We start from the raw sequence: 13,975 nt of genomic DNA on the forward strand, positions 1-13,975 counted from the left end.
GCGTACCCGAAAACTGATCACATGGAGTAAGTACGTAGTTGTTAAGGAGGATAATTCAATCATAATAACGTGCATCAATCAAGCGGAAATACAACTAATTTGAGTCAAATGAACAAACGAACCGCCAAAAGCAGTGCGAAATCCACCTCATGCCGCATCTATCAACGTCTTCAACACCGAAGAGGCACGTTGCAAACAGTCTGCCCACGCAATCACTTCGTCTTTCCCAGTAACCACAGAGAAATGAGCTCTAGAGACCAAATTGTTAGCTTCATTTGCAAAGCAGAGATTATCTCAGTAAAAACGTCACTTACCCTCCATCAGTAACATAGTACGTCATCCAGAACCTCTTTGGGTTCTGCATGATGAAGCAAGACTCGGGAGACAGCCCATCGGTATTCGAGAACATCTGGTTGGGCTCCACAGTTTGCTCATAGAGCGGATTCTTAAAGAGAGCAGGCAGATCCTCGCCCTCCTCTGCGCAGAGCTCGAGGGCCCTGAGCGTCCGCTGGTAGCATCGACCCATGAACGCGTCCTTGATGATCTGATTACGAGCATTGGCAGCCGCGACCATCATATCGAAGCGTTTGCGCGCCGGCACGCTTTCGTCGTCTGCGATGGTACAAAAGTCCGCGGTGATCGACGTGTTGACTTGCACAATGTCAGGCCGTCCCTTGTGGTAGTGCGACATGGAGATGGCTTCCCAGGATTGGGCATTGTAGCCATAGTAGTAGTAGTTGGCGAGAAGGCCCATAAGGTCGTAGACGCCTTTGATAGGGAGGTGACGGTCAAGGAGAATGTCTTTCCCAAAGTCGGAAAGTACAATGTCTCTGTATCCGAACTTTGAGATGTCGTTTTCGAAACGCTGTCGAACGTGTTGAATACGCGCGTCCAACGCCGGTGTTGTCTTCAAAGTAAACTCTCTGGGCGAGAAAACAACCCCATTGGTATGGCCGTTGAGCTCTCGGGGTGGCTTATAGGTCATGATGCCTTCGACAATGGCCGTTTGCATCGCGAAGAGGGTCATTGCCTAAGTACAAGTGGTCAGAAAGCCTTACTTCGAGATGGGTCAGCCATCAACGCGATCAAACTTACATCAATCATCGTGTGCTCGACGTATGTGCCAGAAGTTGCGTTCTTGCACACTATGAATGCGATGGACTTGTCGACCCATCGGTTGAAACCGTTGAGCATCATCATATGGTTGATTCTCTCCTCTGCATGCGCAGGCTCTGTGTCGTCGAGACAAATGAGAAAAGCTGCAGCCTCTACCATGTCTATGGTCTCTTTGTTGGCATCGTCAAGGTCAATTAGGGCTTGTCGGCTCTGTTATTGATGAATCAGTCTCATCATCACTCATAATCTATTATCTGTGGGTAAATAGACTGCAGTGAACTTACCTCCGCCCATGAAGTGCGGTCGTCGGTGCCAAGGATACTCGTCCAGTTGTCATCAAGGTCTTGCTGGGCCAAGAGAGCATTGAAAGTCTTGGTCAATGTTTCGATGGAGACATTGTGATCTCCATCTATGAGCTCAACCTTGTAGATATGTCCGCGATAGAGTACCGCCATGTAGTCGTTCCCAGGGAATTTAGCCATCCGATCTAGCGGAACGCCAGGCAGGCGAGCCGTGTTGAAGATGTACTGCCAAAGATCGGTACAGTTTGCCGTGAACATGTATGCCATGGGCTCCCATCGATCGGATTCGAGATCCTGCTTGGCTTGGAAGGCAATCCTTGCAATCATGGCTGCTCGCTCGGCTTGAGTATGGCCCATGTTCCCGAGAGGGTGGAATGCCATAAAGTTATTGAATGGCGCGAGCGGCATGCGCCTCTGCAGATACATGCTTTGAAGGAAGTACTTCTCTTGCCAGTTTTCGATCGCGGGATCGTGCGCCTGCTCATGCAGACGGCCATAGAACTTCCGACCAATGCTGTCCGGCTTTCTGAATTCGGCTACATCGTCTTCGATAGTCTTGAAGTCTTCGGCGGAAAAGAACATTCTTGACTTCTCCAGGTAATCGTCAAACATCACGTCAAAGTCAACAAGAGGCATTTTCTGAAGCGTCTTGATTGCTCGGCAACAATGGAAGTTATGGTTGGTATCTGGTGCTGCACTTTCGACGGCCAAGTCGGCAACCTTCACGGCTGCAGGTGTTGCGGTCTCTTCCTTCTCCGCGACAGCCGTCTCAGTGTCTTTGGAGACGAGTTTGGATCTGAGGATGATGACCTTGGCCAAACTCAGGATGTTGACAGCGTCGAGAACCTCAGATGTCTGGAGCGTCGCCTGGAAAGTGCGAGAGAGGAAGTTCTTCAATTCGATGGCAACAAGTGAGTCGAGACCAAAACTCTCCATCGAAACGTCGGGACTAATTTCTTCAACGGGCACAGCAGTGAACATGGCAAACCGCTGGCAAATTCCGTTAACCACAATGCTCTTGACTTCCTCGGGCGAGGAGGCTTGTTGAAGCAACTTTCCAACGTCAGTGGCAGCTTCCTTGGTCGGCTCTCCCTCGTTCTCCAGGTACGGAATCTGGCTGAAGATGGGATTCGCAAGAGCCATCTCATCGTGAACCGCCTCTATCGATTTTCGATCAAAGCCAAGTATCAGCTGGTGGAGATCATCCTCGTTTGCCTGTGCGCTCATAGCGTAGGTCAAAACGGCGAAGACTTCGTCAAACGACATGAGAACGGAGCCACGTCTCATAGCGTCTTGTTGCGCAGGAGGCAGTGAGGTGATGGCTAAGGATCCGTCGACCGCACCGAGGTTCAACGTGATGTATCTGCAGCTCGATCCCTTTTTGCTTTGAGCAAATGCATCCTGGTAGGCGTTACCTACAGCGTAGTTCGACTGTCCAGATTTTCCGAGGATTGCGGTGATGGATGACAGCATAATGAAGAAGTCGAGGGAGTCGGAAGCGCCAAAGGCATTGTCGAGATTCTGAGTTCCCTGAACCTTGGGCTTGATTGAGGTCATGTAATCATTGTGAGACATGATTTCGAAAGGATGATCCTAGAAATGACGTGAGCTGCGTTGCGCGAGAAAAATGGGATGCATTACAAAGACTTACCCTCAAGACCATTCCTGCATGGACGACACCTCTCACCGGAGGAAGTTTCTTTGAACATTCGGCAGCGGCTGATTGCACTGACTCTTGATCTGTCACGTCACAGCGAATGATGTGAAGCTCTGCTCCCATGGCGCGCAACTCTTCCTCGAACGCAAGCTGGTCCTCTTCTTCCAGGTTACGACGAGACAAAGTTACCACATGTCCCGCACCATGAGCGGCTAGGAACTTGGCGATTCTTCGCCCAAGGTCTCCGAGACCTCCAGAGATGATATATGTGCCATTCCCATCTAACCGGAGAGGTCGTGGACGTGCCAGCGTCAACTTGACTTGCGTCTGGTCGTCACAAACGAGAACAACCTTGCCGGTGTGCTTCCTCGACTGGATCAAACGGAAAGCGTCCTCGATGTCGGTCATGGGCATAGCCGTAATGGGAGCCACAGGCTTCAGAGTACCCTCCGCGAACAATGAGAGTACTTTATCGAGAGTTTCCCGCATCTTGGTCGGCTTGAGTCGGGCCAAGACGGTCAAGTCGACAGCGGCAAACGTGACACTGTTGTCGAAAGGAACCATGCTGATTTCGTTCTTCCGATAGATATCAGACTTGCCGATTTCGACAAAGGTTCCTAGTGGTGCAAGAACAGCAAATGAGTCATGGAGTGATTCGCCCGACAGTGAGTTCAAGACGCAGTTGACACCCTTGCCCTGGGTGAGTCGCAGTATCCCCTGCTTGAATGTCCGAAGTCTTGACGAAAAGATATGATCTGGTGGGATGTTGAATGTGTCAATGAGCAGTTGACGCTTCGCGCTGCTGCCCACAGTGCAGAAGATCTCGGCTCCAATGTTCTGGGCAAGTTGAATAGCTGCTTGACCGACACCGCCAGAAGCGGCGTGGATCAGAATGGTGTCTCCACGCTCGAGACGAGCGACCTCGATGATGCAGTGGTAGGCGGTGCAGAAGATGACAGGGATTGACGCGCCCACAGAGTAGGGCATACTATCCGGAAGATGGCAACTGAAGTTCCCATCGATCCGTGGGTGACTAGAGAAGGGCTCCGCAAAGATTCCGCAGACGCGATCGCCGACGCGGAACTTGTTCTCAATGGCAGAGCCCACCTTGCGAACAATACCGGCACATTCACCGGCCATTGTTACACCAGGTATCATCTGCCCCATCGCGATGAATACATCCTTGAAGTTGACGCCGTACGCCCTAGCCTCAAGCTCTACTTCGAACGGGTTAAGGGGCCTCGACGGCGTCTCGTCGTCGGCGAAACGGAGACTACTGAGGAGCCCCGGCGTCTCAACCTCGAGCTTGAGGGGCCTATCCACCTGTTGGAAAGGTCCGGTCTCCATTCCTTGAGCGTATATCGCCCTCTTGACCCAGTCGTCGAACTTGGCATCCGCATGGACTCGAGGAATGAGGAGTTGGTCGTTACTGAAGGTGTATTCATCCTCATCGGATCGTGAGATGCTGACGGGGGTGGCAAAGGAACTTTTAATAACTTCTGAGACCTTGGATACCAGAACTTCCATTTTCGACAGCACATCGTCTTGTACATCGACAGTGACAAAACGCATAGCCGAGTTCTCTCGTCGCACGACTCTTGCGAGGCCGCTGATCATCCCCTTCGCCGGATCATGGGTTTCGGCACCGCTTTCTTGGCAGCTTAGCCACAGCACGCTCTTCGTCTTGGTTACGAGAGCGACAATTTGGGCGAACTTTTCGGCACTTGATGCAGCAAGGATGGGATCCATCGCATCATCGAGGACAATGTGGATAGTATCAGCATTGACTGGCTCAAATGCCCAACCATCCACAAAACAAGCAAACCCTAGTGCGGTCATGTGTGCCGCAAATACATCTGCAAGAGACGCAACCTGGCCTGACTGCGACTGAGAGATGATGCGAATTGAGGGGAAGTCTTCCTTCGTTGGAGACTGCTCCTCGACGGCTGAGGCAATGATCATGCTTGGTCCTGTAGCAGGGTCTTGTTGGATAGGAGTCACGTCCTGGAAGCTATGATGCTCCAATCTAGTATGCCAATCGCACTCTGGCAGGACAGAAGAGTCATCATGTTGACCTTTGACCGGCGATGCGTGAAGGACCAGTCTGCCGCGAGGCTTCAGAAGCTTTCGCCAGTTGCTCAGAGACTCATCAGCAGAGCCGTGCTCCGCCTTGGAAGCAAGAATGAGGTCGTAAGACCCCTCTTGGAAGCCTTGCTGAGTAAAATCCTTTGAACTGTCCAACGTCTTGAATTCGACTTGTTCATTCCATCGGCGAAGAGACGCCTTGGCTTGATCCAAGGACTCGACGTGGGGTTCAGCGCTGCAATACGTATATCGGTCAAAAAGCAATCCTTCTGGACGATCAATCGCTTCGAGGAATGGCAGCGCTATGTCTGCTTCAGATCCTGCGCTCAAATCCAGGATCTTCATGCGTGGCTGCTTGAAGGCCAGAAGCTGAAGATACGAGACTAGCTGGTTTGACTCGTCTCCTTGCTGTAGTGGAGCCAGGAGGTCGACGTCAGGTTGCCATTCGAGAGCGTAGCTCATCTTGCGGGAGAACGGCAGAGCATTCTCGTCAACTGGAGCTTCGCCGATGCCCCGAAGCGCGCCACCGCGAATGTCCAATACGGGCACCAGTGGCGCACCCTCTGTGACTTCTTCGAAGACCATGATGTCGATGCTAGCAAACCGGAAGCCTTTCTGGCCCATAGTAGAGCACACTGTCCATTTGGTGCCGGGTGTACTGCTGAGTTTGCAGTTGATGATCAGATCATCGATGCTTGTAGGCATCACGGGCCCGTTACCAACATCCCTCCGGTACAGTGGAAGTCCCAATTGGAAGACTGTATCGAGCGAGGCTGGGTGGATGACATGCTCCTGCTGATGCTTGCGAGGCATCATGCTCTTCACATCGGGGATCTTGATCTCTGCGATGCCTCCTCGGGAGCCAATCTGCGCCGACTCTATGCCAGCAAAAGAAGGGCCATAGACGTTGCCGTTCTCGGTGAAGTTTTTGTAAAGCTCCTCGCCACTGATCGTGGTGTTGCAAGCATTGATGATTTCCTGAAGATGTTCGAGGCCGCTTGAATTTACCATCTTCTCTTCGCGGAATCCCTCGACTTCATCTTCCTTAGTCGACCACTCAACCATGATGTGTCCCGCACAGTGCTCGTGCCACACATCCTCCGGCGATAGAGCCATAATGCGGAATGTCTCCCATGTACGATCGGTCAGACTTTTGGCGGGTCGCAACGTCAGGAGAACTTCAACATCAAATGTCAGTCCGTCAGTGCGTCGTTCAGGGATCATGATTGACTTGGCAAACGAGACATTTTTCAGGTGAATCTGAGAAATGACACCCTGGATCTTTCTGTCGACGCTGATCTGGCGCACTGCCTCTACAGCCATAGAGAGATATCCAGAAGCAGGGAAAATGGCGAAGCCATCGACAATGTGATCGCTAAGCCACGGAAGGCTTCCTACTCCGAGAAGGTTGCGCCAAGTGGGTTCATGGTTGGTGGTTCCCGGGACACGAAGGCCGAGAAGGTCATGTGGCGGGTGCGCGCGGAAGCGATGCTCCTTGCTGAGCTTCGATTCGTAGAGGAAGCTCGTGGAGTGATCCCAAGGATACGGATCAAGATCATCAACCAACATAGCAGATTGATTTTCTCCCAGGGTCGCTTGTAGCGAGACCGGGTACCCGAACTCGAACAGCTTGCCAGCTGTCTCAAGAAGGGTGATCGCAGCATCACGGCCTCGAGACAGGGTGGATAGGTAACTTGACTTGAAGCTAGTCAAATTGAGCCCCTGAATAGTCTGCCGGACTGGACCTGCCAGGGCACCGTGAGGGCCCACCTCAGTGAATAGAGTGAGGGGCGCTGGCTCGAGGTCCGCGATTTCTGTGCGACAGAGGAGCTCCAAGGCATTTCCAAAGCGGACTGGAGACACCAGGTTGTCAACCCAGTACTGAGCATCGAAACCAGATGTCTTGTGTGCAACGGCAACAGAAGAGTAGAACTTGATGGCAGGGTTCGGAGTGCGCGCTTCGATGTGCGCGATGGACTCGAGATATTCGGCTGCAACCTTCTTCATGTGATGAGAGTGGTAGGCCGTGTCCACCTTCAACTTTCGGTTGAATATGGACTCCTCGTCAAGGATTTGCTTGAGCTCGTCGATGGCAGTCTCGTCTCCAGAAATGGTTGTGCTGACAGGGGAGTTGACACATGCGACGCAGATGAGCCCTGTCTTGGTCTGCTCAATGTATTTCTTGACATCGTCTTCGCCCAAGCCGACAGCCATCATCGCGCCTCTGCTCGAGATGACACGCGCGCATGCCTGCGACATGAATCCGCGCCTGTACGATATCTCGAGCGCAGTTGCGTGGTCTAAGGCCTCGGCAGCATAACCGGCAGCTATTTCACCACTGCTATGTCCGAGGACAAGATTGGGGAAGACTTGGTAGCTCTTGAGGAGGTCTACCAATGCAATTTGAATCGCTGTGGTAGAGGGCTGGGAGATCTCAGCCTGCCCAACTCGCGACTTGTCCTCGTCTTTGGAGAGCTCTTCGATTAGACTCCAGTCAGCCCCAAGATCCGTCAGGATCTTCTCCGAATGGAGCATTGACTTTCTGAAGACCGGATTCTCCCTGGTTAGCTCACGGCCCATGGCATGCCACTGGGCTCCCTGCCCCGTGAAGAGGAACACGGAGCGGAAGTTTGACGCTGCCTTGGTGATGCGAGGCTTCTGTTCGAGTAGGCTGATGAGCTCATCATGGCTGGCCGCTGCGACACTTGATCGAAATTGCAGCTCTGATCTGCGAGTCGACAGAGTATAAGCAAGGTTAGAAAGTGAAGAGGCGTCGTGATGGGAAGAAACCCATCCTCGCAGATTGGCCACCATGGCCTGCAAAGATGTCTCCGATCGAGCTGACAAGACGAAAAGCTTGGGATTGGACAAGGTCCTCCCGTTGGCAGTATCCGAGTCGACCTTCTCGACATGGTCTTTGGTCTTGCCGTTGTGTCCATTAGTCCCTTTGGTTCCGTTGATCCCGTTTGATCCGTTTATGCCATGATCCGGAGACGTAATTTCTTGCACCTCTGTATGTCCGTTTGTGCCGTTTTCTTTCGTGGTATGCCCATTAGTGTGCCCATTTGCATGTCCGTTGGTATGCCCATTGGTGCCAATTGACTTCTCTGTAGCCAGTACGCTGTCCGCTTTCTCGTAGCTAGCTGGAGCTTCCAGGATGACGTGGGCATTTGTTCCGCCGTAGCCAAAGGAGTTGACAGACACACGGCGGGGACCAGTAGACTCAGGGAGTGGAACCATTTCAGTAGCAATCTTCGGGTCATGGTCAGCAACAGTCTAAATGGTCAGGTAAAAGCTTCTTGTACCTTTATCTTGCGCTCTTCTAGATGTAGCGTAGGCTTCGGCTTTATGAAATCAATGTTGGGCGGGATTGCGCCATGCTTCAAGATTAGAATGGCCTTCAGCAATCCAGCGACACCACTTGAAGCTTCAAGATGGCCAATGTTTGACTTGATGGAGCCAACATATAGACCGTTCTCGCGTTGGCCTTCGGGACAGAAGACTTCCGCAATGGACGATATCTCTGCGTTATCACCTGCTTCATTGTTAGGGTCCGCCTATGGTAGATACACGTGATGAAAAACAGAGGTAAGTGGAGGTAGACTGGAGCTAGGACATAGAGTGAGAATCACATACCAGCTTGAGTTCCCGTGCCGTGAGCTTCGACGTATACGGTATCTGCTGGGTTTAGCCCGGCGTTCTTGTACACGAGGCGCATAAGATTCGCCTGGGCAATTGGATTGGGTAGCGTAAGGCCGACTGTCTTGCCGTCCTGGTTTAGCCCAGAGTTCCGGATGAGGGCATGAACCCGATCACCGTCTCTGATAGCATCATCGAGACGCTTGAGAATCAGAGTGACAACACCTTCGCCTCTTGCGTAGCCAGCACCGCGGCTATCAAAGACGTAGCATTTACCATCCGGATTGGTCATGCTGCGTCCACCTCGTCAGCTCTTGTTCAAATTCCAAATCACACATACAAAAGGGATGAGACATACCCGACACTGCTCATGGGGATAATCTGATCAGGGGTAAGAACAAGTTGGGTACCGGCGACGATAGCCATCTTTGATTCTCTTGCTCGGAGCCCATGACATGCCTGATGCAAGGCTACCATACTTCCTGAGCACCCAGTGTCAACTGTGCTTGATGGGCCGTTGAGATCAAAGACATAGGATATTCTATTAGAGAGAATTGCGATTCCTGTGCCGATCATGTGGGCCTTGGGCGTTCTTGCTGTATCCTTGTAGCCCATGCGTTCAAAGCTATATGAGTGCACACATTAGACCGAATGTGCTTCCAGTCTGGGCGGATATGTTCCTTGAGAGGCACTCTCGCTCCATCAAGTATGAAGGACTCACTCAGTAGCATAAGCACCAACGTGTACAGAAGTATCGGATCCCTTGATATTGGCGATGGTTTGCCCAGCATTTTCGAGAGCCTCATACGTCGTCTCCAATAAGATGCGCTGCTGTGGGTCGAGGCAGTGGGCTTCATGAGGGTGTACGTTGAAGAACCGCGCGTCAAAAGCGGTAATGTCTTGGTCCAAGAAGTAAAGGCCCTTGAAGTTGACAGCTTCTTTTGCTTCGGGGTCAGGGTGATAGAACGCATCTTTGTTCCATCTATCTTCGGGTATCTCACGCCAGCCACTCCGGCCTTCTGAAAGCATATTCCAGAGTTTGGAAGGGTTATCCGAGCCACCAGGCAGACGGCATGCCATGCCAATGATGGCAATTGGACTAGGTGATGCCTCCGTCATGTTTTCAAGCGAAACAAGAACAGCCTCAAGAGGTATGCTTCAACAAGACTTTCGACGAAGAGATGGCGACAAGCGAGAGTTCGAATGATTCCTCGAGGTATTCGAGCTTCAAAATCTCATACAATCCAATTATTCGTGCTTGGGGAAACTTATATTTAATGCGAAATCAAAATCTACCCATCATTTGATCCTACATGGAGGTATCCTCAGTGACACGGAGCACTTGGCATCTCATTTTTCAGGCTGGAATATCAGGAGGCAGTAGGACCATGAGCGCTAATCGGAACAAGATTTGACAGGCCCTCTACGATGACGAATCCTACAGCCCTGAAGATAAGGCTCGTGTATCACAGAAATCGATGTTCAGGAGTTGAGGGTTGTAGCTGACGGCCTACTGTCGAATCGGCAACGCGGCTTTGGACGGCTCGCTGTGTCTCGCACGGCAAGTTCTGAACCAAAGTGCAAATCCGCTTTTGGAAGACTTGCGATCCTTCGCGGCCCAGGCCGTATGATAAGTCCAAGATAGGAATGCCGAACTGTTGCCTAGTGGGAGATGCATGTTTTGAAGGATTCAGGGGATCCTTCGATGTGATAGCAAGTCTTGCCGCCGTGATTTGGTCCCGAAAATTCCGGCATCTGTCATCTCGCGCCTTTTCTGTGCCATTGTGCCAAAGATGGCAGAATGTATGGTCCCAATAGGGTGACGGATGTATGACTTGCGTCTACACAATCTCGATATGGCGTTTACGAAGCCTTCGCCAAGTTGTGTGCGGCTCGGCTAGCTAGACGCCGCAGCCACGCGGCACAGCACAGCTTACTTATATAAAGGTGGTAAGCTTTTCGGCACGAAGATCCGTGGGCTTCTTGGCTGGCCCCCATGGGGATGATTCGATTTAGCCAGAATACCCCGCGCCACCAATCTTACATCCCAATTATCCACAAGGCGTCTCGGGCCGACTTGCATACACCTACTACAGTCTTGGGCTAGAGGTCGGAATCAAGGGAATCTCAGCCGTTATTATTTGTCTCGCCTGTCATCCAATCGTTTATCAAACAAAGTGAAGGGTTGGCCAACAATGGGGTTGAGCCAAGAGACGTGTTGGGCCAATTTACCAATCCGCCGGTATCGCCAGTCCCCTTTCGCGGGTCTTTGAACCTTCAACCCGTCGATAGCTTTAAATACGTCCAGTCGAGGGTTCCTCCACTTTCTCTGCAGGTTGAGATACCCTATCCTCAACAAGGTTTCCAAAGATCCAACATTTCTACAAAGCTCGGTTCACAATGTCGGCCCCCGAAGGCTACATTCCAGGATTCGTCTGCACTCTAGACACATGCTCCGTTGAACAATGGGGCTTCGTCCGCTACCGACCAAGTGTCGCCGGAAATGTTCTCTTTCTGGTGATTATGGCCCTGCTCGCATGCGGTCAGATCTTTCTCGGCATAAAGCACAAAACAAGGGGCTTCATGATAGCTATCTGCCTCGGCTTGTTGACAGAGACCGTTGGATACATTGCTAGGGTCCTCTTGAATGGAAACCCTTTCAGCAGAGATTACTTCTTGTGGTATCTCATTACTCTAACAATCGGTCCCGTATTCATCGCGGCAGCCATCTACCTAACTCTCGGGCGCATCGTCGTGATCAATGGGGAAGCTATTAGCCGGATCAAGCCTCGCTCATACACGACATTTTTCTTGGGATGCGACATTGTCAGTCTTGTTGTTCAGGCAGTTGGGGGAGGAATTGCTGCGTCTACGCCTTTGGACAACCCGCACATGGTACGCATTCAATCTTCACCCGCCTTTGTCATGGCAATATGCCTTCGACTGCTTCTGAACTTTGTTACTGATACTTTGGTACTTCAAGATCGATGTGGGAACAAATATTCTTGTGGCCGGCCTGTCGATACAGGTTGCTTGTCTGTTTGCATTCACTGCCTGCAGCCTCGAATTCCTCTGGCGCGTGAAGAAGAACCCAGAGATGCGGAATCCCGAGTTTACCGATTTGGTCAACAGCAAAAGATACAAACTGTTCCTGTTTGGTATGTTCCCTGGTCGATGTCAACATGAACCAGATCTATGAAGCTAACGATGTTTGAAGCACTGTTTGGTGCAACAGCATTCTTGTTTATACGAACCGTTTTCCGTTCCGTTGAGCTCAGCGAGGGTTTCGGTGGGAAGCTTGCCAACCAAGAGGTTGAGTTCATGATCCTCGACGGAACCATGATTATACTAGCATGCTCGTGCTTGACTATCTTCCACCCAGGTTATGGCTTCGGGAAAAGGTGGAACGAGGCTAAATTCCGATTCCGTGCCTCCAAGGCAAAGGGAAGTCCACAAACCATCACCCCTGGTAGCAGCGAAAAGGCTGCGCCGGAGACGTCCGCAGAGAGGTTGTAAGCATGTGACTCGTTTATCATTTGCAGGAAGACAACAAAGGAGATCCCCATTGAGGTTCAAACATTCCATGCGGAAGATATGGATACTTTTTGGAACACACTGCTGAAGGACTAGTCACATCTCGCTGCTTGTGCATTTTCTTCATCTAACAAAACATAAAGCCTCCATGTCAAAACCTCCCTAAGTCATGACGGCGTTTTGCTGTTGGAGCAGGATATTCAATTATTGTCTTGCTGTTTACTCCAGTGATATAAAGTAGTTTGCCGCCCGCTGTGTAAGTTAAAGCCCCATGTTCAAAGTTAGATGGTGTCTGTATTCTTTCCGATGTTGCGCATTTGGGCAAGACGTAATCCAACCATAGATCTCTCAAGTAAGTACTCGCGGTTGTTCGATGTTGCATTAATGGTGTCTAAACCAAATATCTGGCCCCCTGATTTACTTCAATTGAACATGAACGGGTTTGCCCTCGGAGGCACACTTGTAGATAGCTGATACGACACCAAAATTGAACTCGAGCCTGCTCCTGGAGAGAGCAACGCTGTCGCGTCCCTCGATTAAATCGACAAAGGACAGTAAGGGGCGTTGATTCGCGTCCTCCCACCCGAAAGCAGGAAACTTCTCTTCCTTAGCCTCTACTTTGCCGTTGTTGTCGATATAGTGCACCAGCTTGAAGCCTTGCTCTAGCTCATCGACTTCATCCTTGTAGTCAAAAGTCGGGACCCATTCCCATGTCAGACCACCAGCCGTGCCGTCGATACTCAGAGCGACCTGGGCGTCTCCATGGAAACCGCTTGCTCGCTCCCAGTAGAATGGGATCACAGTGCCGTCCTGAAGCTTCAAAGTCAGAGACGCGCCAGCATGTGTCTCGACAGAAATGACTGTCCCAGATGGGTCAGCACTGGTAGTTGGCGTGGCCAGCCAGGCATGGTTGACCGTGGCAGCGACTGGGCGGAGGACGTCGAAGAACATGGTGACATCGTAGACGCCCCAGTCGAATACGATGCCGCCGCCAGACTTCTCCTTCTCCAAAAACCATCTGCTCGACGGTTGATACTCGATTCCCGCGCGAGCTCTTGGCTGGCGGTTGATAAAGCGGGCATGATAGATAGACCCTATTCCACCCGTCTCGATCAAATGGCGGGCGCGATCCAAAGCTTTATTTCCGAGATATCGAAAGCTGCACTCTCCAAAGACTCTATTGGCTTCAGCACTAGCGGCTAACATCTCATTCATCTCCTTCTCGGATGTTGCCAGCGGCTTTTCGCAGAGAACATGGCGGTTGGATCGAAACGCGCGTAGTGTTGCTGCGTGGTGCAGGAATGGAGGCACGGCTACCACGACTATGTCGCGCTCTTGCCCTGGGGAACTGGCGAGCATTGTCTCTACATCTTCATAGACAGTAGCTTTGGGTAATTTGGCGAGCAATGCTTCCCGAGCATCTTTCGAGGGGTCTGCAGCAAAAAGCTGAACATCGTCGCCCAGGCTTTCCGCCGCAACGCCATGTCGCCATGCAATTGAGCCAGCGCCGCACAGGTAAACTCGCCAGGCTTGGGGCATTTCTTTGAATCAGATTTATCGAGAACGTGTATGTTTGGCAAAGAAGAGGTTGTTCGTTGACACTATCGTGAGGTGCTTGGAGAAGGGACATTCTTCGCCAGGC

The 13,975-nt window shown here is 51.5% G+C and overlaps 3 protein-coding genes across 3 annotated transcripts; 1 reads left to right on the top strand and 2 right to left on the bottom strand.

The window, feature by feature from the left end:
• Window positions 1-147: 147 nt before the first annotated feature.
• Window positions 148-9,918, bottom strand: CPAR01_05502 (beta-ketoacyl synthase domain-containing protein; the record flags this gene model as incomplete). The annotated part of the gene is made up of 9 exons (XM_060489780.1): window positions 148-250; window positions 315-1,030; window positions 1,096-1,326; window positions 1,401-3,011; window positions 3,070-8,412; window positions 8,466-8,695; window positions 8,797-9,092; window positions 9,158-9,424; window positions 9,521-9,918. The coding sequence occupies 9 exons, from the start codon at window positions 9,916-9,918 to the stop codon at window positions 148-150; spliced, it is 9,195 nt and encodes a 3,064-aa protein (XP_060351246.1).
• Window positions 9,919-11,199: 1,281 nt separating this feature from the next.
• Window positions 11,200-12,315, top strand: CPAR01_05503 (RTA1 like protein; the record flags this gene model as incomplete). Its single annotated transcript, XM_060489781.1, has 3 exons — window positions 11,200-11,694; window positions 11,783-11,957; window positions 12,017-12,315. 3 exons carry the CDS (start codon window positions 11,200-11,202, stop codon window positions 12,313-12,315), a joined length of 969 nt encoding a protein of 322 aa, XP_060351247.1.
• Window positions 12,316-12,750: 435 nt separating this feature from the next.
• Window positions 12,751-13,872, bottom strand: CPAR01_05504 (oxidoreductase family protein; the record flags this gene model as incomplete). The annotated part of the gene is made up of 1 exon (XM_060489782.1): window positions 12,751-13,872. The coding sequence occupies one exon, from the start codon at window positions 13,870-13,872 to the stop codon at window positions 12,751-12,753; it is 1,122 nt and encodes a 373-aa protein (XP_060351248.1).
• Between the last annotated feature and the right edge of the window lie 103 nt (window positions 13,873-13,975).

The sequence above is a fragment of the Colletotrichum paranaense genome (genome assembly GCF_030867605.1).
Source record: "Colletotrichum paranaense strain IMI 384185 chromosome Unknown Scaffold_4.1, whole genome shotgun sequence".
NCBI lineage: Eukaryota > Fungi > Ascomycota > Sordariomycetes > Glomerellales > Glomerellaceae > Colletotrichum > Colletotrichum paranaense.